Raw genomic sequence first — 26515 nt, forward strand, 5'->3', positions numbered from 1 at the left:
CTAAACAACTAGAAAAAGGGAGATGCAGCTCATCACCAAAGAGTTTTGGATAGGTATTTTGTTTTGTACCTTGTATCAACCATCATTACAAAGACACCTCGCATCTCTTCATCAGGGGAAGCAAAGCTCATTACATCACTTGGCAAATTACAACTTCTGCTGTTCAGAGTTGTATCAGCTTGCACTCCTATCTAATTAAAATGTAAGTAACCGTTTCTTTACCAAAAGCTTTATTGTGCCAGACATTTCAAAAACAGGCACACTGGGCCTAGGAAAGCACAGCACTAACTAATTCTGGCCTTTGACAGAATTGGTATGCAAGATCTTAGAAGTAATACAGTGCTTTTCAGGGTCCAGGATTAGCATCATTTTCTTGAGGCAAAGGAAAATCAAGACCAAAAGCATTTCAAATAGTATAACTTAACATTAAGGCCTAAGCCGAGTAAAATTTTTGTATTCACACCTGTAATCTAGCTTGACACGGATTTAAGTATTTGGGCAAGTTTTCTAACACGAGAGAACAGGAATGTGTTCCCCACACTTACCACATAGTTTGAATACTGGGTTATACTGCTGTGATGCATTACTCTGAAGCTACGCTTAAGTCCCACCTAAGATTTTGCTGTACTTAAGCTGTAACGTTTTAATGTTTGAGGGAAATCATTACTTACTATTTTAACTGCATCACTGCATGCTGCATTTTTCCCTCTTCTCTATGTAATATTATGTAGCATGGTAGCATGCACTTTAACAGCACACAGAGTTCTTAAAATGTGTTGAGTTATTGCTAAGTATTTCTGAAAATGAAGTAGCAAATGTAGTGCAGATGCATGAAAAGCTTTACAAGTAAATAAAGGTTTCCAGACATTTATTTCTGGAACTGTACACCAGGTATTAAAGTACAACAAATACAAAATAATGCTCAAAAAAATCAGTGTTTATGTACAAATATTAAAACCAATGCAACAATAGCGACTTCCTCTTGAATATCTGATACTAACACGTTCCGATTGTCACTAGATTTGTTGTTATGCACAGGGTACTTAATTTGAACTCAGAATAACTGGAATCTCTTGTTTTATTAGGACTACTACAACCATTTCTACTGTATTTTACAATTGATAGTATCTTCCTTCTTCTTTCAATTAAAAATAGCAATAAAAAAAATAGTAGTAACCTTGTCATTATTTTATAAATTACTGTATTTAGTTTCCCTGTCTGTAGACAATGTGCTTGTAATGCTGGGCAAATAGTGTCCCTGTTGGTCAGTTTATCCATTAGTTTACATTCAAAGTTGAAATATTCACTAGACTTTGGTTAAATTAAGTAGTATCACTATGTTCTACTTGATCTGAAGTTCTCCTCTATTTTTGACCCTCAGTTTTAAAAATTAAAAACAGGAAACAATTGCACAACTCATTGACCTAACTGAACACAATTTAGTATTCTTCAAACAGTATTGTACATCCTTCAAGTAAATTCAGCAGTTTGACCATGACAAGAGGAAAACTAAACAATTAAAAACCTAGTATAAGAAGATGACGTATGACTAACCAAAGTAAAAGTATTGCTATAATCACAGCACCAGTTACACTTCTAAATGAATCAGCTACCCTCTTCAGATTCCCTGTACATAAAAAGGATACATTTACCAACACTGCATTTGCCCATTATGGATTTTTTGGTTTGTTTGTATGAAGAAAAAGTGTGGCAAAGGACAAAGAATTCATCACAGTTTGTTACAAGAATTGTGCTTCACCATCTAAGAACTAAGGCAATGTCATTTCTTCCTATGGTTGCAATTCAGTTATCTTCATGCCAACTTTCAAAACGCAATTCTTTTAATAAACAGTAACAAGTTCTCCTTTTACATGTTTAAACTGAGAGAAAAATAAGTAAGTCCAGCTTTTAAAAGAAAAATTCAATAAATAGCTATTTTACATGGATAAAGTCATAGTGGTACAAATTTATGAATGTCACATCAAGCATGCACAAAAATGTTACTATACACAGAAGTAGTCAGAAAATATTGAAATAGATATCTAAAAAGATATGAAGAATTTACATATTTACAAAATCTTGCAAATTATTGCCTCATTTTAACAAGGAATTAAAAGTAAACGATACCAGCTAGCTAGCCAACAGGCTAAATAAGATCAGCATTTAAAAATCTATTAGACTAGCCAGAATTCATTTTTCTCTCGTATCATTTTCTGAATTTTGGTCAAAAGTCTTTATTAAATAACTAAAGTGTCCATTCAACTTGCTGACAACCCAAACTTTAGACAAGTCTCTGTCTACATTAAGAGCCCAGCAATGCATAGATAAACTGAATATACTACTGAATCAGCAAATGAGAATGGGCATGTTCATTTAAGTGCAACTGGTATAAGCATTCAGCCATCTTTGTATAATGATCTTTATACAGACCAGCCACTCACTGTAAACCCATAGATAAACTTGAATGTATAACAATGGAGGATTATGGCCAGTATTTTACAAAATTACATAAAATGTGTGGATTCATAAACAAAAGAAACAAGGTACAAAGTTCAGCACAAAACACAGCAACAAGAAGCTGATGGCTTGGCTAAAAATGTCAGTACAACACAGGGCCAAGGCTACCGGTTATTTACTGTGTACTTAGCAAAGTTACATATTTAGGATGTGTAAGTTAAGAACTGATTACAAAATTATCTCTACTTTTGTCCACTGTGCTAAACTAATTTGTTTTTAATATGGTAAATGTGCTATTGCATAAACACTTCAAAGCAATCTTCATTACAATGCTGCAAAGAAAACTCCATATGCTGCATCCAAAACTCAGGATGTCAATGCAGTTCACAGTATGCATAATAAATACCCTCTTCCCTTTCAAATATTAAAGTCACTACTTTCTAATTACTCAGCATAACCTTGAAGCAACAATTAACAAGTATCAACAATGCAAACTTAATCACTTGAATAATGAAAAAAAATTAGTGGCAATTAAATTTGTAACATAAACAGTGCAAAGAAAAAGTAGAGAGGGAAAGGGGTAATCCTACTGAAGTAAGGTTCAGATTCTCATTACAAAACCCTGCAAGCTGTATGCTACAACATGTTGCAAGCCAATACTATGTTTGGTTTGACTCTCCTGCAACAATTAGAACAAACATTTGCAAGACAAACTTCCTAGATGGCTAAATTGCACTCAATGTTCAAAACAAAAATTTACTGAAGTTAAATAGTTGCTTTTACGGGAAACATTTTTACTCATCCTTTCCTATTTGACCAAGGTAGTGAAGTGCCATTTTTGAGCCAATGACTTGCCAAAACAAATAAACGCAATCTACACTAAAGAAAAACTTTCAAATACATACTTCAAGGTTCCACTATTCTTATATAAACTAGATAGTCCCTCAACACTGTAACACTTTGAACTGCAGTGCTCCAAACAATGTAAGATGTCTTCCAAATGTAGACTGTTTGTTGGATGGTAAATCCTAAGTTGTGCAGATGGTAGCTTTACACAACATCAGGTGCCTTAGAAAAGTTAAGGTAGGCATTACATTACTCTTCAAAGTTGTGGACAAAACCCATCCGAATACAATATGGCCTAAACCGCATCTGTTTAAGCCAGAAACTAAGTCTGAAGTACACAGACACCTATGGCAGCATAATTACTTCTGTGTAAGGTAGCCATGGCCTATAATTTTGCAACAGCATCAAAGTGTAGGTCTTCACACTTTACTCATGTTAAGTCCCTTGCGCTAGCTTCCACCAAGATGAACTTGCTGTTTTGTAAACTGAAGTGCTCTAGTTTAGTATCACATGAGAGAAGGTTCCATTTAAAAAACATCCTTGTATGTTTGTGCAGTTTAAATTAAAGAAACTCATCCCTGCCTTTATAAGAAAAAAAAAAAATGCTACATTGAGCAGGGATCAGGATCAGTACCTGTAAACACTGTTATTCCACTGCATCCGTTACAGCAAAAGTAACTTAGACTAAAAAGCCACTCCAATCTGTTCAGAACTTCTGTGCTGGTTTTGAAACTGTGGCCTCCGTCTACAGGCTTTAACAAAAATTGAAGCAGAGCTTAAAGCTGTACCACAGAGTTCTCTTAGTCCCAAACTCTGCTGAACATCCTATGACATTTCCACATTTATGGACTGAAAAAAGAAATTACTCTTGATAAATCAAGATATAGTTCTATACATACAAAGACATCACTGATGTCATAAAGTTCAAACTTCCAGTGAAAGACTAAGCAAACCTGATAGCTCCCATCAAGTTTACCACTACTGCATAAAGTACCCACTGTTTGTTTAGTTTTCCACAGTCATTCTGAGTGAAGGGCAGCATGTTGGTGAAGAGTGTGGGTACTGATAAAACCATTTGTCTCATTTGCAGATAGACTGCTGAAGTCAGCCACTGAAACAGCCATTTTGGCACTGGTAATATGGTGTGTGTGGTTCTCGAAGTCCACAGCAAGGTTATTTACAGAGACATCATTCATGAAAGACTCTGGGACAGCAATTCCCATTTTCAATCTCTTTGCAGGTCTTTCTGTCTCCTCACTGCACATGTTCATTGGGTTTAGCTCTGAATGATAAAAGCCAGTCTCAAATAAATTAAAACAATCACTTTCACCATTGCTAGGCAAGTTAAGCAATTCTTCTGTTCCAACAGGCACATGGTTAACTGTTGCTCGGGGTAAGCTGTCCATAGGAGGAAAGGCATCATCCAGGCAGTTCACGTCTGAAGTGTGGCAGACTGTAGCTACACTATTTGTCAGTGCTGGAAAAAAGATGAACACAAATGCAAATGAAATAGTTGTTTGCGTAGTTACAACAAAAAAGATCTTTTTTTTTCTTGATTTACCTGTCAACTCATTGGCAGTGATAGAGTTCAGAATGCTTAGCTGTTGATCAGGAATGGTTTCTGTTCGACTATTAGATGTTAAGGCTGAAGAATGCACTGCTCCACCAAGGGCTTCTGCTTCATCCACCAAACGATCCATGTAGTCCCTAAAAGAACATTGCATCCACAATGTATTATTTAACCAGAAAACAAGGCCTAAAAATGGTGATGGATTTAATTTCTGTTGCCACAGCCACTGCAGCACTACACTGCAATGACAGAAAGAACAGATTTGCAACAGAAAACGTATTCCAAGAACATCTTACTTACGTAACTCCTGGATGATGGTTGTATCTCTTCTTTCCAAATCTTGTTTGCTGAGCAAAGTAATCGTAACGTTCTGACTTTTTCCACATGTAATAGAAAGCCACACACTCAGCAACTGTTCTGGTTCTTACCTAAAAGGCGGCAAGAAGAATTGACAAGATTAATGCAAAGACTTTATGTTTTGTCATCTCCTCAATTCCCATTTCTGCAATACTGCCAGTTTTATTGTTTTAGTATCTGGAACAAACGAATTAAATTAGGAGACTTCAAAGAAATCTACAGTTTCAAGTAAGTATTACATTTGTTCTACTGTATGCATTATTGGGTTTCTTTAAAACTAGATTGAAACTGTATCTACATCTGAAGCATTTATATATAAATATATATAACATTTTTTAAAACTGTAAGATAGACTCTCTCTTAAGATGGAAAAAGCTGAGCAAATCAATGACCTAAGAGAAGTCAAGCAGAAAAGACGTTGGGTACTTATTCCTTTTGGGAAAGTCCGGAACTGTGGAGGCTTTGACAACAGATAATCACAACAGTAAATGCTTAAACAACAAAATAAAATTGTAGCCTTGTTGAGAAGGTATAAAGGACTCAAAAGAAAGACTCATTTTGCTACACATTAACTGTTTGTCTCTCCAACCCAAAGTGGAGGTTGCTATGTGAAGGCAGATTCTTTGAGAAAAAGTCATTACTTGTACCTATATTTTTATAAACTGTATCAATTTGTAGATGCAGAAACATTTCACATCATCATCAGCTCACAGTGCCAGTTTAAGTTTTACAACTAGAATATACAACTCCATCCAGATATAGTCTGGCAGTAAACTATACTTGAGCTTAATCAAACTTACAGAAACATCAGAGGCAACTCCAAAATGCCTTGGGTGTAGTAGTAAACCTTGCTAGTTTAGACAAACACATACCAGGCAGAGGAGGAAATGAACACATGTCCATGTGCTAGTATATAAAGTCCCCATTAACAACACTTTGCAGTACAGTGATAAGGAAACATCTGTTGTTAAATTTCCCCACGCATTAAATCTTGTCTAACTGATATTTTCCATATACGAGTGACATCAGCTTATGCTGGGTCCCAGAACTTTCCCTAAAGTTTCTGGCATTTTACCTACTTGGAAAATAATCCGATGGATTTCTTAGACAAATTCTGGTCCATAGTGACAGATACATCAACGCATGTACTTTGTTGGATGTTGGAAAAAATTTTTTTAAAATTATTTCTTTGCATCTCTGATGAATTACTGTTTATTGGTAAGGTCCATTTAAAATCTGAACCACCCAAATATTATTTAGGACAGCTTAAACCAGGTCTTGAGCAGGACCAGCTGACTGTTGTTGAACAGCAACCACAACCCTAGAAAGCTACCTGAAATACAACAAAAGCACCAAACTCCTAAAGAAAAAAAGCCTTCAGGGTGGTATCAAAGCATGAAGGAGATAGACATAAAATTTTGAAACATCCGTATTGTCAACTGTTGCTTTTTGATAAAAAAAAAAAAATCCCTATTCTTCAGGCACAGAGATGTCCATTAGAAGCAATCCAGATCAAGATCAGAACTCCTTCACCGGCCAGAAAACAGAGTACTGATAGATGGCTACGCTTTCTGAAAACACAAAGAGCTAAGCCTGTTTCTGTAAACTTAGCACCTTCCTGGTGACAAAAATAAGTAAAGATGCATTTTCACCTCCCACAGCCATGGTATGGAAATACCGTACTCCTAGGAGAAGCAAACATTTAAACTAAACTATAATATAAATGCATAAATGGAAGTAATATCAACATAAGTCTATTTCAGAGATAATACATTGACTGATCTTGCAATGCCTAGCTTTTCCAATGACATCTGAGGAAAAATTATCACAAAAATGCCAAGCTGATTTTAGTACGTTGGGTTTTGTTTCACTCTTCTGCATGGCTTCTGACAAATGTATTGCTTTTACAGATTTTCAGCATCATATCATCTCCCAGTTCTTCCATTTAACTGTAAAATACTAACCTTGTTTTTCTGTATGAGATGAAAGTCTTTTCCATAAATTAGAAGTGCGTGTTCAAAGCTTCTGCATTCTTCTTCTGTCCATGCTGTCATCTCTTCTAAAGAATTACAAAAGTAGCATGATAAACTTGATTTCACTCACTAACCATTTACAAAGAATAAAATATTTGTTGCTAAGAAAGAAACAGTTCAGTTATTTAGATCCATGGTCTTTACCCTACTGTACAGATAGCCTACCTGAAATCTAAAATTCGTCTTTATAAAGACTCATAAAAGAGTCGGATTTCTGAAATCTTTTATCCTTGAGGGCAAAGGACATTCAAAAGATTTAATTTGTTATTTCTTAATAAGTTTGTCATCAAAAGAAACAAGGTTTGTTAACATCACCAAGGTATAAGGGAGATAATTTTCCTCAATATTTCTTCTCACACAGCAAAGAACAGTGGTTGTTGGAGAAAAGAGTGAAGGAACAGCCTGTTGTGACAGATGCCCCCGCTTTGACTGAGTGAGCAGTACTTTGATTCAGGCATCACCGACACGAAAGCCTGACTGGGATCAGCCCTGCTCTGCAAACCGTGAGAACTGTGCTAGCCCGTATCTTCTCAGGAACCAAGGAGTTTAGGCCATGTCTAATCAGGAGCTAGCAGTATCAGCCTGAGCTAAGACTAGACAAAACCAAAACTGCTACAGCTGCACACCTGCACCAAAGAGGGGGTTGACTATGAGTCAGGCACTTTACACTATAAATATCTGCAGCCCCCTCCTCAAGCCCACTGAGCTCTTCTGTTCAGCAGCAGGCTGCACAGAGGTGACCTCTCCTTAAGCAGGGAAGGAACACCTCTCAAGATGAGCCTTCAGGATTGAGATACCCCTTGCTCAGCTCCTGATGGCTGTAACAAAGTAAGTGACATTTTACATTAAGCCTAAAAGTGTATTGTATGCTAGCCACATGTATATATGTATCAAGCTATGGCTTAATTACTAGAAGTGTAGTAACAGTAGTGTTTGACCACATCCTAATTATTGATTAATTATTGTTAAATCATTGTTAAATCACTGTTTAGTTACTATTCAATTATTGCTTAATTACAATTTAATTGACAATAACCAATTAATTATAATTTGATCATTTAATCATTAATAAAACCTTTTAGTTAACTGCATAATGATGACTTTTCTTAATAATTCACCTGTGACAAAAATTGGCATAGTTGGCAGGACAGTGGATTCAGTCACTGACTGCTTAGAGAGGCACAGAGTTAACCCTTCACTGAAATTTTCAGATGACTGGGTGCGTGAAAAGCAGGATAATTGGAATAAGATAAAAGAACAATTGAACCTTTTAAGAGGGAAACTGAAAGATGGTAAAGAGAAGGTAATAACAATATACAAGATGTTGAAGAGGTATTTAGGAGCTGCTTATCAATATAAGGAATGTGAAGGACAAGAAATGAGAATGTTACAAGATGAGGCTGAATAAAGAAAGCAACAAGAAATGCTGTTACCTCTGTGAATAGACCAATTGCTTAAACAGCTGGGAGAGGAAAAACTAAAATATAGGGAGGTAGAGGATAAAGTAGAACTCATGATGATTTGGGTCCCCAAACCCCCCAGATCCTGTAAAAATTCATAAGCTAATAATTTCCCCAGAAGACTGGGACAGAGATGTTTCTGAGGACCCCAATGAAGAACTTAGCGATGACAATGAATTAGATGAATCAGAATTTAAGGTAGCCCCTATTATTAAAAATGAGGTATGTGCCGGACCTCAAGGGGGTAACTGGCGAAATACCATAATGACCACTCCATGGGACCCCCTTCAACTGGCCAATCTGCACAAAAAGTACGGGCAGAAGCATGGTGAAAGCAAGAATGACTATCTCGGGCATGTCTCCTTAACTGGAGGAGATTGTATTATGTTAGATGAGGATGGCTTTAGGGGACCAGGAGTGTACTTGAACAAGGGACCATCCCCTAACACTGAACCACACTCTATTACCTGCCCAGTAGCATACTTGGCAGGAGGCGTAGACCCTTGGGATAGAGGGGAGCCCACTGCTATACTCATAAGATCACTAAGTGAACTTTTTACTGCCCTTACAAAAGCAGCCTGCCTTCAGGCTACAAACAACAGAGGTGCCCATGGTGACTACCCTATCTCTGCCCCTGTAGACCCCAAAGACACGAAGCCACTAATAAGGGGAGCCCCAGCTGTTTTAAAATTGTACCTCATTGCAAAAAGGGATGCAATAAGACAAAACAAGGAACATAATGCTCAGGAGAGTCAGGATGGCCAACCCTGACTCTGACCCATCCCGACCTGGGCAGACTCGACACATGGCATTGTAAATCATAGTTGAGAAATGGGGTGGGATGAACCGACACCAGCAGGGTGATCCTGAGCTGATGCACACAGCAGACAGATCTGGCAAATAAGACAGACTCCCCAGAACCCCCAACACTTTCCCCAATCTCAGAAACTCCCTGGTAAGGTAGCGGACCCCTGAAAAAGGCATAATCAACTGTGGAGGAAAGCCTTAGTGCTAGGCATACCTCGGGTAGCCATACAGGGTCAGATGACTGCAACTATATTTAGTCTGATCCACCCTTTGAAAAACAAAGGGTATCAGGAAATTCCGAACAAACCAACCACACATCTGCTCCTAAAGATCCCACAAATAACCCTTTCAGACTTCTTAAGAAGGAACTGCAAATCTTTTTTTAAGATAAAAATGCAAATCTTTTTTAAGATAAAACCTGCAGTTTCTAAAACTGAATTTTACTTTTACAAACAACAACAACAACAAAATCACTAAAAAAGAGCAAGACTTTTAACAAAAGTAGCTCCAACTATTTGAATAGGTCAGTTTTGTCTCAAGTATTGTTGCCTTCCTATCTTGATTATGGCTTTGGGTCTATATATAATTAAGAAGGGATATTTCAGGCATCTTACATTCCTAATGGTGATCCAAAAAGTTTCCATTCAGCTGACATTTAAAGCCAATGGGGGGAAGAAAAACACATTTGAAAACATTTCTGGAAGCAGACACTGGAACCAAGACCTTTCTGCTCCTAGATGAAGGAGATAATCATTCCACTGCAAGGCCATTTTCTTTCTTTCTTGCCCCATTAATTTTGCACTCCTTACTACAGAGTTCTCAACCTTCAAAGAGAAGAAAAGATCCCCATGTAAAGTCTCACTGTTAAGAAATTATCTTGGGAGTGGTGGATTTTTAATTCTCATCTTGAGAATAGCAGCGAACTTCAGTGGGTAGAGTAGATCATAGCATAACAGTGACTCTAAGAGACAGGCACGGACAGTATTATCATCCTTTACCATTTTTAATGAGGGTATAACAAATCCCATCTGACCGCGGGCGGGACGGGGGAGTGTAAGTACTAGTCCTTAGAATAGAATTTTGGGCTCTGAACCACAAATGGGCAGGTGTTTTTCAATCGCAAAACAGGAACCTAAATCCTAGAGAGGCATGGGATTTAGGATACAACCCTGCCACTGATACTACCTTATTGTTTAGGTCTACACAACCTCTTCTTGTACATGAGCTTTTTGAAGCACTGCTCTGATAGTCCTTACTGTCCCCTTCAGCTTTACCTTAGATACTTAGCTTTCACAGCACCAAACTTGTAAATACTCAAGTTCCCTTTGGATCCAGTTCTGAGTAGGGAATATCTCCCAGAGTACCAATTTATACCAGGGCTCAAACTCCATTTCTGCTTTATGTAATAAATATGTTAAAACACAGGACAAAGAACTGTCTTTGCTAAATGATAAACGGATTTACATTTAAGGGAGTAACAAAGTTAGGGACAAACAAGATGGAAGCTCATTTTCCACTGTAAACTTCAACAAAGCTCTCCATGCTCTACCAAAGACCTATGGAACTATATGGTAGAACCAGTTTAGGGTTGGCATAGCACAACATTAGCACAGTGAGGAAGAGAGGGGGACCTATTTATATAGCCAGCTATGTTCTCCTGATTTTGGTATAAATGTAATCAGATTACAACTGATCATGATCTGAAAAAGACACTATAATGTGGATGAGAACTGCCTTATGGGAGCAAAATCACCACTCCTCCCACCCGTCTCTGCAGTCTGTGCCATTGTTACAACAGCAATGGAGGAAAGAAGGGAAAGTGAAAAGCTGATCCTCAACCTTTATACAAGTTGCAAACTTCTCTAGCAGGAATTTCCAACTGGCCCACAATCAGATTATACCTAATCTGTGCTAAAGACATCATGGAAATGGATGTGCTCATCCACCTGATTCTTACTCAAGGTTTTTCTACACAACTTTTTTTTAATCTCTTTTTTTTCAAACACACATTTCTGAAAAAACAGGTTCTCTCTCTTACCCTGAGATGCCTTTCCATTTGAGCAGTATCTCTCAATTGCTTCTTTAACATTATGGCTACTTTTAAGAAGTTCATACAGTGCCTATAAAATAGAAAACATCTTTAGAAAGAGTCAAAGTTTGCAAACATCCAATCTAGACCTCTAAAACTAGTGTTTCAGTGAGCACATCTAATGTAAAAAAAGAGGATTTATCTTTATACACGATGAAAATTTTAAAATAACAACCAAAAGCAAAACCATCCAAAAGTTGAGGCAAGGTTTAATTAAGTAAATATAAAACATTATATGCAATTATTAAAAAAGCTGAATTTGTCAGCATGGGAATCAGAAATATCACAGATCACAACACTGCCAGCATTCAAACACTCATAATTTTAAGCATGTGCTTAAAATTACAAATAAGATCCTGACCCCAATAACATCTAATTTGAAAAAATAAAGAAATTGAGTATTGCTGCCTTTATAACACAAGGCAGAGAAAGAGAACACATGTTAATTACAAAGCAATGTGTCACAAATGGAACAGGATATAAAACATACTTGTTCACTGTCCCGTGTATGTAGTCCTTCAGGAATTCTGCCAATCATTTTTTCATTTCCTGTTCTTAAGGAGGTTTCAAAAAGGTATTCTTTAACTTTACTTTCTGAGATCACATCAGGTTTCCAAAGTAAATGGTCTTCATTTTCATAGGCTGTTAAAACAGAAATCCATTAACGCCAGGTGTGACATTTTTAAGGCTGTAACATTAAAAGCTATTTCAAAAGACAAAGAACAGGAACACAGAAGTAATCAAATCAAGCATCATCACGCCACTTTTAAATTGCAGCTCACTTTTTCCCCAAAAGCCTCAGTTAAGTGACAGACTGCAGTGTGACACGGCAAAGAGATTCAGGTTCCGTGGGGATGAGATAAGGGACTGAACTCTTGAGCCGAAGAGTCTTTACAGAGGAGCAGCTTGGTGACAGTGATTCAAGTCAAATTACGCATATGTATTTATCATCTTCATATAAACAAACTACCAAAATCATTCACAGTTTTATTCAGCTGTTTCCAAAAAATAAACTATAGTTTACAGTAAAACAGTGTAGGATATTACTTTAATATTTCAAATATTACATGTCAAAAAGAAAAAAAAAAAAGAGAAGAGGTGGCTAACTGGTAATTTTCAACTAAAATTTGCCAAAAATTACTTAACAGAACGGAAATCTAGGTCTCAATGTGGTAGTTGGTTTTCCATTCACTAACAACTGAATGCTGTTAAGAACTTGTATGTTGCATACTTTACAAGCAATCAGGATGTACAGTCCTCCTTCACAGTATATTGAAATCATGTATGCACCTCTTAAGTAGCTTATTTGAAAGACAATATATTGGAAAAACCCAAGAGCTGGCCTGAACCTTTGTTAGTCTGTGCACATGTTTCAATTATAGACTAAACTATAAATCCTTTACTCTTACCAATAGATGTGATTAACATTGCACATCATGTTTCACGTACTCTCTTGGCGATACAAAATTAGGGAATTATTAAATTCAAACACACAAGCATAATGGCTGTTACAGTAGAAGAGATGAAGATTCTCAAATCTCATAAAACTGCAGAAAACAACATTAAGCTAAGGTGAGGAATAAAATCACATCTCCTCTGAAAGTTCTGTTACGGCTTAAGAACATGGAAAGCTTTCAAACAGACACGTTACCAGTATAAGGTTTATAGAAGAGCAGAACTGCCTTCTAGCACAATTCTGGTACCTGAGACTACACAGCAGAAATATAAGCCCCCGTTTGCCACCACAAGCTCTTCATGGAGTACAGAAGAGGCTTCACAGAATCCTCCACCTCTACAGCCAGGTCCAACCTCTCCTAGCACTCCTGTCGCTCAGCTTCGACCTCCTTCATCAACTAAGACAACCTACCACTTCTTGCTGGAGTCCATGACCGATAATCTCAAGAGGAGCTCCTCAGGCTCTCCAGTCTGGCAACTACCGCTTTGTTCTTGGCCATGTCAGCAAACAAGGCTCTCACTGGTTCTAACACCAGCTCATTACAGAGAAAGTTGTCAGATTAACCCCCTCCTGGTCATCCTCTGGTTACTGGCACTTCTCTAGTTCTTGGCTGACAAGAAGTCAAGATGTGTAAACAGTAAAAGGACTATACAAATAAATCTGGTTCTTACTCCTCCATTTCTTACAATCCCACAAGCATCATGCTCGAGTCTTAGAAAACAGGAGACTTCCCCAGGTCTCTTAAGCAACACAAGAGATGTTAACTTGCTAATGCTTCCAGCTCCATCCATACCAAACATTCTTCTTCTCTATTGCAAAGGATCATTCTTCAAAAAAGCAGCTGGTAATGGTGAAAAGAATTTATATACTTCACCAGAATAACATTCTCATGAAATGTTACAGTTAGAACACAGGAACTTACAGAATATTGAAAATTTACAGAAAAAAACAGAACGCCCTTCATTTATTAACATATGCCCCAAACTGTTCCTTCATTTCACAGCTGTTCCACCCCATTGTTTGCTTTTTGAATTCCACAGCTATATGTGCTATACTTTTCTCATAGTGAAGGTTTCTAAAGATACAAAATAAAACTCTATTAAATAAGTTATTTTTTCTACTCTAGCACAATTGCCATTTTTAACCTAATTTACACTAGAATAACATCATACTAAAAACATATTTTTTAAAAGACATTGTATCAGGAACTACATCTTCTACTTGTGCTATGGAAATTTAAAATACTTTATTGCTTTGTTTTCCATATGCATTTTGTAACCCACACTGTTGTGCTTGCCAAAAAACAAGCAAAGAAAAATATTGAAGATCTCCAGTGTAAACTAAGTTACATGCTTATAGCTCAGTTATGATACTGATGAAAATATTTCCCTGACCTACAATTTGTTGCCTCCTAATATTACTAGATACTTCAGAATTAACACTATAATCCACACTCAATGTTTCCTTGAGGATGTCCTCTCAAAGTTGAAGAATCACATTTCTGAGATATAATTATGTAGTTGTGTTACTTCAGTTTTCTAGTGCTTTTGGGTTTTTTTTAAGGTCTCTGAGACTTTAACTAAGCCACTGAATTTACCTTACAAATTTAAGTAACTTTTTTTCTATCAACTTCTATGTATAAACATAAAAGAAAAAGTAGAACAGTGAAAAGAACTTACGTTTTTCATCATCACTGTATCTGCCAAGGTAAGGTGGAATTTCAGCCTGGTACTGTGAACCAACCATTATTTCCTGAAGATGTAATAAAAATGAGAAGAGAAAGGTATCAACTTAGTATTTGTGTACAGAAGCATTAAAAATGCCATTAACCTGGCATTTGGCAGAGAATTCCAGAATTAAGGTACTATTTTAGATAAGTACTATAAATCTTAATGCATTTTCTTAACAATAAAGTTTTTTAAACTTTTTTTTTAAAGATATAATTATTACCTTTCTCAGATCTTCAGATGAATTACCATTGTCTGCCTCTACATCTTCAGCATCTGATTCCTTATCTCCATCACATGTAGTGTTTGCTTCAGAGACAAATAAGTTAGTTTGTTTTTAGCTAAGAAGAATTTTCAGTTCAAACACAGAACAAGATATCCTTTACTTTTGAAAGGAGCACCTCCTTTTATTCTGGGAGACACTTATCATGAATCTGTTGATGTACACTTCTATCAGAAGTCTGTTAATCTACATTTCTATCAAACTAGCATGAAGTCAGAAGGCACTCATACTTGTATACTGCAGAACTGAAACATTTATCATCACTGTAACTGAGATAATCTACTATATTCCTAACAGTCAAAAGGGAATGAGACCATTTTTCTTCATCAATTTTCTCAATAAAGGCTTATACCTTACAGAAAAGGTATGAGAAAAACAGAAAACTTTCAGGGCTATGACTTAGCCTCAGGTTAATCACAAAGAAAGTAAAGTTCACAGAATCACAGAATCACAGAATCACAGAATGTTAGGGATTGGAAGGGACCTCAAAAGATCATCTAGTCCAATCCCCCTGCCGGGGCAGGATTACCTAGACCATATCACACAGGAACGCGTCCAGGCGGGTTTTGAATGTCTCCAGAGAAGGAGACTCCACAACCTCTCTGGGCAGCCTGTTCCAGTGTTCAGTCACCCTTACAGTAAAGAAGTTTTTCCTCAAATTTAAGTGGAACCTCCTGTGCTCCAGCTTGCACCCATTGCCCCTTGTCCTGTCAAGGGATGTCACTGAGAAGAGCCTGGCTCCATCCTCTTGACACTTGCCCTTTACATATTTATAAACATTAATGAGGTCACCCCTCAGTCTCCTCTTCTCTAAGCTAAAGAGACCCAGCTCCCTCAGCCTCTCCTCATAAGGGAGATGTTCCACTCCCTTAATCATCTTCGTGGCTCTGCGCTGGACTCTCTCTAGCAGTTCCCTGTCCTTCTTGAACTGAGGGGCCCAGAACTGGACACAATACTCCAGATGCGGCCTCACCAGGGCAGAGTAGAGGGGGAGGAGAACCTCTCTCGACCTGCTGACCACACCCCTTCTAATACACCCCAGGATGCCATTGGCCTTCTTGGCCACAAGGGCACACTGCTGGCTCATGGTCATCCTGTTGTCCACTAGGACCCCCAGGTCCCTTTCCCCTACGCTGCTCTCCAACAGCTCTGTCCCCAACTTGTACTGGTACATGGGGTTGTTCTTGCCCAGATGCAGGACTCTACACTTGCCCTTGTTATATTTCATTAAATTTCTCCCCGCCCAACTCTCCAGCCTGTCCAGGTCTCTCTGAATGGCTGCGCAGCCTTCCGGCATCTCAGCCACTCCTCCCAGTTTTGTGTCATCAGCGAACTTGCTGACAGCGCACTCTATTCCCTCATCCAAGTCATTAATGAATATATTGAATAGAACTGGTCCCAGAACCGACCCTTGCGGAACTCCGCTAGACACAGACCTCCAACTGGACTCTGTCCCATTGACCACCACTCTCTGCCTTCTTTCCTTCAGCCAGTTCACCATCCACCTCACTACCCGATCATCCAGACCACACTTCCACAGTTTAGCTGCGAGGATGCTGTGGGAGACTGTGTCAAACGCTTTACTGAAATTGAGATAGACCACATCCACAGCTTTACCATCATCTATCCACCGGGTAACATCCTCATAAAAGGCTATCAAGTTGGTTGAGCATGACTTCCCGTTGGTGAAGCCATGCTGAGTGCCCCTAATGATCCCCCTATCCTTGATGTGCCTAGAGACAGCACCAAGGACAAGTTGCTCCATCACCTTTCCGGGGATGGAGGTGAGGCTGACCGGTCTATAGTTACCCGGGTCCTCCTTCCTGCCCTTTTTGAAGACTGGAGTGACATTCGCTTTCCTCCAGTCCTCAGGCACCTCTCCCGTTGCCCACGACTTAGTAAAGATGATGGAGAGTGGCCTAGCAATGACTTCCGCCAGCTCCCTCAGCACCCGCGGGTGCATCCCATCAGGGCCCATGGATTTATGGACGTCCAGGTTGCTTAATTGGTCCCTGACCCAGCCCTCATCAACCAAGACAGATTCCTCCTCTATCCTGACTTCTTCTGAGGCCGCAGGGGTCCAGGGCTCCTCAGGACAGCCTCCAACAGTATAGACAGAGGCAAAGAAGGCATTCAGTAACTCCGCCTTCTTTTTATCCTCTGTCTCCAGGACCCCCACCTCATTCATTAGTGGGCCTACATTGCCTCTAGTGTTGGCTTTACCTGCAATGTATTTGAAGAAGCCCTTTCTGTTGTCCTTGACCTCTCTTGCAAGGTTTAATTCCAAGGAGGCCTTAGCTTTCCTAGTTGCCTCCCTACATCCTCTGACAACAGACTTATATTCCTCCCAAGTGGCCAGCCCCTCCTTCCACGATCTGTACACCTTCTTCTTCCACTTGAGTTTGCCCAGCAGTTCCCTGTTCAACCATGCAGGTCTCCTGGTCCCCTTCCTTGACTTCCTACCTGCTGGGATGCTCTGATCTTGAGCTCGGAAGAAGCAGTCCTTGAATGCTAACCAACTATCTTGGGCCCCCTTACCTTCTAGTACCCTGTCCCATGGGATTTCCCCTAGCAATTGCTTGAAAAGGCCAAAGTTGGCCCTACTGAAGTTCAGGGTTGTGATTCTGCTAGCTATTCTGTTCCTGCCACATGAGATCCTGAACTCTACCATCTCATGGTCGCTACAACCAAGGCTGCCCTCAACCTTCACCTCTTCAACCAGACCCTCCTTGTTAGTGAGGATCAGATCCAGCAGCCCTCCTCTCCTAGTTGGCTCATCCACCATTTGCATCAGAAAGTTATCATCAATGCACTGGAGGAACCTCCTGGACTGAGAATGGCTGGCTGAGTAGGCCTCCCAGCAAATATCAGGGTAGTTGAAATCCCCCACAACAACCAGGCCCTGTAATTGCGAGACTGCTCTCAGCTGCCTGTAGAAGGCCTCATCACCGTCCTCATCCTGATCCGGTGGCCTGTAATAGACACCCACAACAGTATCACCCCTGCCAGCCTGCCCCTTAATTCGCACCCACAAACTCTCACCTCGCTCCTGATCCGCCCCTGGACAGAACTCAATACATTCTAGCTGCTCACTCACATAAAGAGCAACTCCACCACCTCTCCTTAGCGGCCTGTCTTTCCTGAACAGGACATAGCCATCCATGACCACATTCCAGTCATGCGAGGCATCCCACCAAGTCTCTGTAATTGCCACTAGATCATAGCCCCTCGACCGAACACGGATTTCTAACTCCTCCTGCTTATTCCCCATGCTGCGTGCATTGGTGTACAGGCAAAAGTTGAAGGCATGTCTTTATTACCTACTAAAAGCTTTCATCAGCAGTTTTAAGGGGCATTCAAAACATTCCTTTAAACAAGGCTGCCTCAGCATACAGTGAAGATACACGAGAGAGATACAAAATGGAATAAGCAAAAGACAGCAAAAGACCACTTATTCCACTCTTGTCCTTTTTTTTTTCCTTAGGAAGAAATATAGGAGAGTACTCCAAGCAATTCAAATACAGTACTTCACAGAAGAACTTAGATTTTAGGATCTCGAATGCTGTGGTACTGGGTTCTGAAGTAATTCTATTTTTATAGTCGTACAATCCCTGGCAGAATGGAATCTAGAGCTCTGATATGATTAAAGTTATTTTGTATTCTTAAACTTCAGAAACAACGTATACATAGGGTTGCAGTTTTAGCTTCATCAGAACTAAAGAGAATCAACATCAGAGACAACATCCCAGACTATAGGGACTGAGGCTCTTCTTTAGTCATTACTACAATCACCAGCCTATCTCTTTTTGTTGTTAGAAGTAGCAAGCAAGAAGCTAACCTGAATGCACGAAATAACAATATGCCTGGATAATCAAAGGCAATTATTTTTTCCAATTAATGCAAATTTAATAAAATAACCTATGTTATGTATTAAGACATGTTTATCTTAAAACTTAATGTTATCTTCGTATCTGAGAAATGGACAGAGATCAGAAAAAAACACGAAACTGCCAACAGCACAGCGAACTGACATCTCCCTCCCCGAAATGGTGGATATTCAATTTTAAAATCTCCAGCCAAAAGTTCTAATAGAGAAAGTAACATTCTGATAGAAAACTGTAATAGCTGAAAACAAGGATAGCTGTTTTTTAATCCTCAGTAAGACAAGAGTCTAATCATTTTTCCTATAAAGCTGCCACACTTTCAGTGTCATATTCATTAACAGTTCACAAGCAATGTTTAAGTGCCAGCAAGTTCGGGGTTTGCTTAACTGAAAAAAGGGCATTTTAATTTTTAAGGGTTTTGTATCTCTTTCAATACAAATGTCTTATACTTATTACACAATCAGCAGTATGAAAAGGGCTATGACTGCTGATGAGTGAGGCAGCACATCCCCTTTATCATCCCCCTTCTCTAGAGGGATGAAATCCCCCAGGAACAGCTTAAGATACTTGCCAAATTAAAACTGTGATAAAAATCCTCCACACTAACTCTAGTACACCAGTGAACAAATGAGCTGCCATCAGGCAATGAGGAATAGCTCATCCAGGTTGGATAACTGAACCACTGGTTCTCAGTTCTTTCCCAAAATATCTCCAAGGGTAGTGAAACTTTGGTGGTCATGGGTTTATAGGCCCTATTCCATATAAAACCACTTTGGCTCACCCCATGAAGTCCTATGGAAAAGTGTTTAATGTGTGAAGGTAAATAATCACAAAGAAACCGCATCCCAGTTCACATCCACAGGCTGCACAGAGGAGTCACTGGCTTAAAAGCTGCAGCAAAAATTTTAGTAGAAAAACACTTAATTTAAAAGAATGGATTACATATTCATGTAATTCACTAACATATTGAAAATCATGAAGAGTGTTCCTCAATACCACATTAACTATTAATTATGAAGTTACTGTATTTGTGGAGAAATTTTGCTTGTGCTTTGAGCACAGTATCAAATCTAAGCCTTTTAGGTAATCAGTAATACCAACCAAATAAACATTGATGTACAACATCCCGCAAAGCACTGATTCTCAGTTCCCAGTGATTTCAGCACTACTCTGCAATTTTGATATTTTAAGCTAGGAAGCTATACATAATGCTAAGACTTTTTGAGTACTATTATAAAATTAGGTTTCCTACATCTTAATGGACGAGGAAAGAAGTCAGTAGCCTCATGTGAAGTAACTGATGGTGTCAAGTCATCAGCAGAGGACTGTGTTTCTTCATCATCACCTGACAAGAGGTCTTTAGCAATTTCCTCCTGTATCATAAAAATAAAAAAATACAACCTCAGACTGACTATTAAGTATAGACTGGTGAGCATTTAGATTCAGCAAATTGTAAGTCTCTAATAATTAAAATAAATTATTTTACTGTAAGTAAATTTAGCAGAACATACTCCCTTAATTAAAAAGCTAGTTTGCTCTCCTAAATCTAAGAACAAATATAACTATTCATTTCACAGGGGTTCATTTCCCCTTTGTATTCTATTAAAATAAATGCACAAGAAGTAACTTCCGCAAGCATCAATCTCAGATGTTCCTCCAACTGCTTCCAATCAAAAATGCCAGTGGAAACTACCTGAAATCTTTAGAATTCTGTCATTCTTTGCACCACAGATATACTGAAGCTTTTAAAGGCTGTTACCCCTGAAACTCTGGGAAAAAAAAATAAAACAGCCAGGCACTTTTGTAGACTTTTGCTGAGAGGACAGTTACAGATAATAGACAACCTGTTAACTTCCCAAAACACAAAAAACCTGATGTTTCTGTAGGTTAAAAAAAAAGGATATTAAGAAAGAAAAAACACACTTCCTCCACTAGCAGAGACATGTTTAAACCCCTCTGTATAGAGGTTAGGAAGGGAAAGAACTGTATTAGACAACAAGCCGACAACATTTTTGTAGCCTCAACACAATCGTGAATTCTAATGAGAGTCAGATGTGCAGAGCCATCATTATACCCTCCTTTCTGTGGAGTTTACCATTACATCATACTTACAGAAAGTAAAAAAAAAAAAAAACAAAAAAACATATACTTACTACATACATACTTTATAATCCAAACTACTAGCTACATATGCTTTATAGACAAAGATCAGATTAAAATCTCAGAATTCAAAGCTAGTTTGCAAACTACAGAAAGTGAAGTTTCAGGTTTTTACATCAGCAATGCAACATATATAGTGACTGCACATAAAACAATCTCTCTCCACTCCCCAAAGCTGAGACCTTGAGACCTTTCCAAATGATATAGATTTGAAAGCAACATTCCAAAGCATTCAGGAATGCATTTTCAAGTTATCCACAAACTTTTTGATACTTGACATGTGTCCTGGAAGCCAGAATTATTTCTGGACATTGCATACATTATAAAAAAAAATCCCACTTCTATTAAAAAAAACCCACCTATTTAAAGTTCTTTAATGTGTTTTAGAAGATCTGTTAACTTACTCATTTCTCCTTTGTAGTCATATAGTGCCACTAAAGTTGTTATGCATTGGTACATGTGATTATTAAAATTAGAATCAGATCCTCAATATCCTTGAAAAAGAATGAATTCAGAGTAATATTGTATACTGAAACTGACAAAGATTCATATTTTGTAACATCAACAGATAGTGAAATACAATTTAAGGTCATGTGGATTTCTGCTTTTAAACCGTAATACATGGGAAAACGGTTCTGACTTACTTTATCTAGAGTCATATCCGGAAGTTCATCTGCAAGTTCACTTGGAGAGCTATCTGCGCTGGAACCTGCCATAACTGGAATCGTGGGTTCATAGCCATAGAATGCCAGTAAATCTTCCAATGGCATGTTTCCTTCCTAATACAAGAAGATTCATAAACATTTCAACATATTGCCAAATACTTGTGAACAGTTCAGGCCTAAAAGGATAAGACGTATTTTGAAAAACAAAAGTAAAAAAACAAACAAAGAAAATTTTAATTGAAAGCAGGAATCTTGATTAAAATGCTTTCAGGCACACGACTGAAATAATTCCTAACCATGTCTCTTGGCATGTAGTGAAGTCTCATCAAGCCACTGAAGAAAACTGTTTACTGGATGAAAGTAAAGAGTAATTATTAAAAATTTGGTCCTTATCTGATTCATACTGTACAGCGTGATTTGCCTACATTTCCTCAAGATAGAAGATATCCTAGAAACACTAACAACCCCCCTACAAGAGAGAAATACAGAAAGACTTTAGTCCTACACAGTTACAGCTGCAAGTGTGCAAAACCCCATAAAAGTAAACCAATATAACAATTTTTAAGCCCTCCTTTCCATCTCCCACACAATGTATTTTATAAAGATCGCTGAGAGGTAATAGGAGAAAGACAGCTAATGATAGAGAAGGCAAAAATCAAGAGAAAGGCTTGGTTTATAACTTGTTTTTTCCAACAGCTTTTGACCAAGTGATTTTAGTAAATATCATCATACTTGCATCCTAATGCAATTAATAAAACAGTGGAGATTTTTTTAGTTACCTGATTCAAGTCATCAAAATATTAAAAATATTTTCCAATATTTATACCTTTAGAAGTTGTATTGCCTTTAAAAATTTCTTGTTGAACTCACATACTGATTAAATTACTTGTTTTCTTTAGTCAGCTAAGGTCTTAGTCCTGCAAAGACTTTCACAATGGGTAAACGTAAACTCATGTCCAAGTCTTTCCAGGATCGGGACCTAAAGTAATAAGTGTTTAAGATAAGTAGCTCTCAGTTCTTCTTCCTTCTATTACAGAAGTAATAAGATCATTTTGTGGAGTAACAACGCCATTTTAACCACCAGACTTGGCAAGCTGCTTCACTATTATAATTGCAAGTTCATCATCAGCAAAAATGTAATGGTAAAGGTAGCAGGATCAAAAAAAAAAGACCAACCAGGAGTATAAACAGTGCCAACTTGTGCCACCTCCTCATTTAGAAAATTGGTTTTTACATGGACTACAAAAACACAGCTTCATATTTGATGCTAAAAATTACACTTTCCTGGAACACTGTTGACCAAAATCTACAGTTATGCTGAGTGGCATAAGTGGGTCACCGAACAATAATGCAAGCAGCACCCGTTTGTGGGTGTTCAGCATTCAGCAGACATTTAAAATGGTGATGCACTGCCACAGATGAACAACAGGTGTAAATAGGAAAAACATGTAATTAAAGAGCGTAAAATGGAATAGGAAAAGCCAGAGAGCACACTGGTCATTTTGTACACCTACCGAATGCCAAACTGTTGAAACTAAGACATAGAACTACCATTTATGTAGCAAATTAACGTGATCCATCATGCCTACAACAGGACTGTTTGTTTGCATACTGGAAAAGCAAAACCTGACCAACAGAATGAAATACAGCTGTCACTTAACAGTACAAAAAATGTAGTTTCAACTTACATCCAACTTACAAACTTAGAAGTAATATTAGATGACAGGATGAAGTGATATTAGATGACAGGACTCTCAAACCTGCTTCAGTGGTTTCTCTACCAAAGTGAAATGACTACTAAATGAAAAACAATATGAACATAACATTAATATCTTTCAGAAGCTAAGTTGAGCCTTTTTGTGATGATGCACTGCTATATCCTAACCAAACTTGATTTTCTTTTTTTTTTTAAACAAGCTGCAAAGGCGTGTTGCAGGAACTTGCATTATACAATACAAACTGAAGAACAGGTCAAGTGTTCTTTTCACTAGAAAAGTTACAACATGTATGGACATTAACGAGAGAGCAAGTCACTCCTACCTTTTCTAAATCTTCAATTTCAGAGCTGAAATTTTTGCTTTCTTCCATCATTTCCTCTTCTTCAAGAGTTCGCTCATCATCATAATCATGTACCAGCATTTCAGCAGATGGGTCAAAGTCATGATCCTCAGAAGATAAAGAGCCAACTATCAAAAAAACCTCATTTCAGTAATTTTTTTCTATACCAACACATGAAATTACGTCACAGAAAAAAATACGTTTGCCTGCATTCCTTTACATATAGAGTCACAACTCTCAATGGAGTAACTGGAACAAATTCCTAACTATTTGACAAATTCAGCTATTTTAGCTGGCCTTCCCTTTACGTATTTGTAAGTAATAGGTTCAGTTTTCTCTCTTGCAGTATAGAGCACTTGGCAGAAGTACCTAAACTACTGAAACAAAGTTTCAGGAAAGACAATCCCAAATCAATATTTTACTGAATAAAAGATTTTTCAAAACATCCTTGGAATCATCATTAAGGTACAAAGCACACACGTCACAAGATTTCAGATGCAGCAAGACTCTGATTTATAGACTCTGATTCTATGTATGTGATTTATATGGTAACTAGCATAGTTTTTCACTGGTAAACAGCTACTTTAGGTTATGAATCAGCTTCCTACTAACAGCAAAATAAAGTGAGACTTGCTTCAGACTAGTTTAGTCTCACAGATAGATGTTTTATTAACTTCGCAGTTGATCTAAAAAGGAAGAATAAACACAGCAGAGTTTCAAGAAATAGTGAGGAAAATATACTGGAAATAACAAAATGCTTGTAATGGATCAATTAACAAGCCATTGTGACAGCTCTGTGGTCCAACAGACACATTTTCATTACTCAAGAGGATAGTCATAAGTCATCAAAAAAGTAGTTGTTATTTTAAGTGCATTTTGTCAACTGCTAGAAAGGTTATCATTAGATTCAACAAGTTTTAAAGATGCAAGTATTCTGCACTGCTAAGTGTTTTACAACGAAAATCACTGAACTACAGGGTTGTTTTGTTCTTTAATGTTCACTTTCTTACAGCTTTCAGGATGGAGAGAAGAAACACATTAGGATATTTCTCTTTTACTTCTGGTTTTCCCTTCTAGTTCTTACATACCAGTGCTCTGTTGTAATCCTTGGCTTACAAGTAGCAAAGAAAAGGTTTATTAAGAATTATTTCCATGTAAGAACTTCTTTAGACTTTTGAAGGAAGTAGTCACAGATTTTCAATCCTTTTCAAAAAAATGGACCAGTATCCCTCTTTGCACTGCTTCCAGCCTTGAAAGAGACAGTTGTATATACTAACAGTCCTGAGTCTTAAAGCACCTAATTAATTTTTCAGCAATTATGCTAAGTGTTCAGTCCTTATATGCAGGTAATTAAAGTAAACTTTGTCTGTTTAGCTTGCTTAAGACAATACTGTGAAAGTTTGTAATATCATACTGTAGAGAAACACTCAGGACAAAAATGTTTTTTATTCACATGCTATTCATATTATGGTCTCACAGAACTTTCAGTATAGCTTATAACACTACTCCAATTACAATAATGACATTATGTGTTGAATTTTCCTGCTGTTGGCGATCGCATCCTGATCCAGTTGTAAACAAGTGTCAACTGCCTTAATCTAATATACATTTATATACATATGTGCTCACGATTATTGCTTCTAATCACTGTTCTAATTCATTTTATGTTTGAGTAACTCAAGTGGAAGTTTTATTCCACTCACAGACGTGAGATAAAAAAGTCCCACTTCTTTCGTAACTCTGAATACTTAATATCCCATTTAAAATATTTAAAATCATATAAAAAAATAGAAGCTCAATAAATTTCAGAAGAGTAGTTAAAAAAAGATGACAAACAGCCAAGACAGAAAGCAGGTACACAGAAGCAAATACATTCCCCAAATACTTCTTCCGAGAGTAGCCCTGTTGATGTTAACTATGCTTGCTGGGGTAAAGTATTCCAAAGAACCCTAACAGCACTTAAAGCCTTCAAAATTACTTATCATTACGATTTTAAACATTTTCTGTTATTACCGAGAAGTCAAAAATTTACACAAGCCTGTAGTTATCAGCAGTAGAGAAGCAGTCTCTCTCCAGGCTACGTGGCTTTACTGAGATGCTGACTTAAAAGTGCTACAAAACTTTGTTTTCATTTTGGGTTCCAAGCAGCCAATTACTAACTGCAACCGGAGTTAAGGGAAGGACTCCACAGCGCCCATCTCCTTCTCTTAAAAATCTGGCAGGCGGTTAATTACGTGCACATGAAACGTTAGGAAAGCTACGAGTGGATAAATTTGGGAAGGAGCAAGAAGCAGAGAGTGGCGTGCGGGCGGCAGGCCAGGTGCCGGAGCAGGAGGTGGGTGAGGACGCACCTGGGCTCGAACTCCCAAAGGAAGCCTGTGGGGAGAGGAGAGAGCGAGGTGAGAGCGGGCTCCCGCCGGCCCGGGAGCAGGCAGGGGTCTTCGTTTCACGCTCCCTCCGCCTCCGGAGCTGCCCGCTTCCCCCGCCGGCCTCGGCCCCTGCGTCCCGCCCTGTTGGCCCCTCCATCCCGTTCACCCTCTCCCATCCCTCCTTCCCTCGCTCGCTCCCCGGCTGCCGCTCTCCTTCCCTGCTCCTCCGCTGGCAGAAGCCGCCTCTCGAGCCGCGCCTGGCCCGGCCGGTGCTCCCGCTCCCGCTCCCTCCGG

The 26515-nt window shown here is 38.4% G+C and overlaps 1 protein-coding gene across 2 annotated transcripts; it reads right to left on the reverse strand.

Moving 5' to 3' along the window:
- Positions 1-851: 851 nt before the first annotated feature.
- Positions 852-26243, reverse strand: MIER3 (MIER family member 3). 2 transcript variants are annotated; one of them, XM_068422305.1, is made up of 12 exons: positions 26204-26243; positions 23835-23980; positions 21774-21908; positions 20222-20342; positions 15026-15111; positions 14755-14827; positions 12110-12261; positions 11569-11650; positions 7195-7286; positions 5174-5301; positions 4865-5010; positions 852-4780 (listed from the first exon to the last, which is right to left on the reverse strand). In XM_068422305.1, exons 2-12 carry the CDS (start codon positions 23931-23933, stop codon positions 4323-4325), a joined length of 1572 nt encoding a protein of 523 aa, XP_068278406.1. In that variant the 5' UTR covers positions 23934-23980; positions 26204-26243; the 3' UTR covers positions 852-4322. The 2 variants fall into 2 exon arrangements, with proteins under 2 accessions (XP_068278406.1, XP_068278405.1); XM_068422304.1 differs by having other exon boundaries at positions 7195-7289.
- Positions 26244-26515: the final 272 nt, after the last annotated feature.

This window comes from Nyctibius grandis, chromosome Z (assembly GCF_013368605.1).
Source record: "Nyctibius grandis isolate bNycGra1 chromosome Z, bNycGra1.pri, whole genome shotgun sequence".
NCBI lineage: Eukaryota > Metazoa > Chordata > Aves > Nyctibiiformes > Nyctibiidae > Nyctibius > Nyctibius grandis.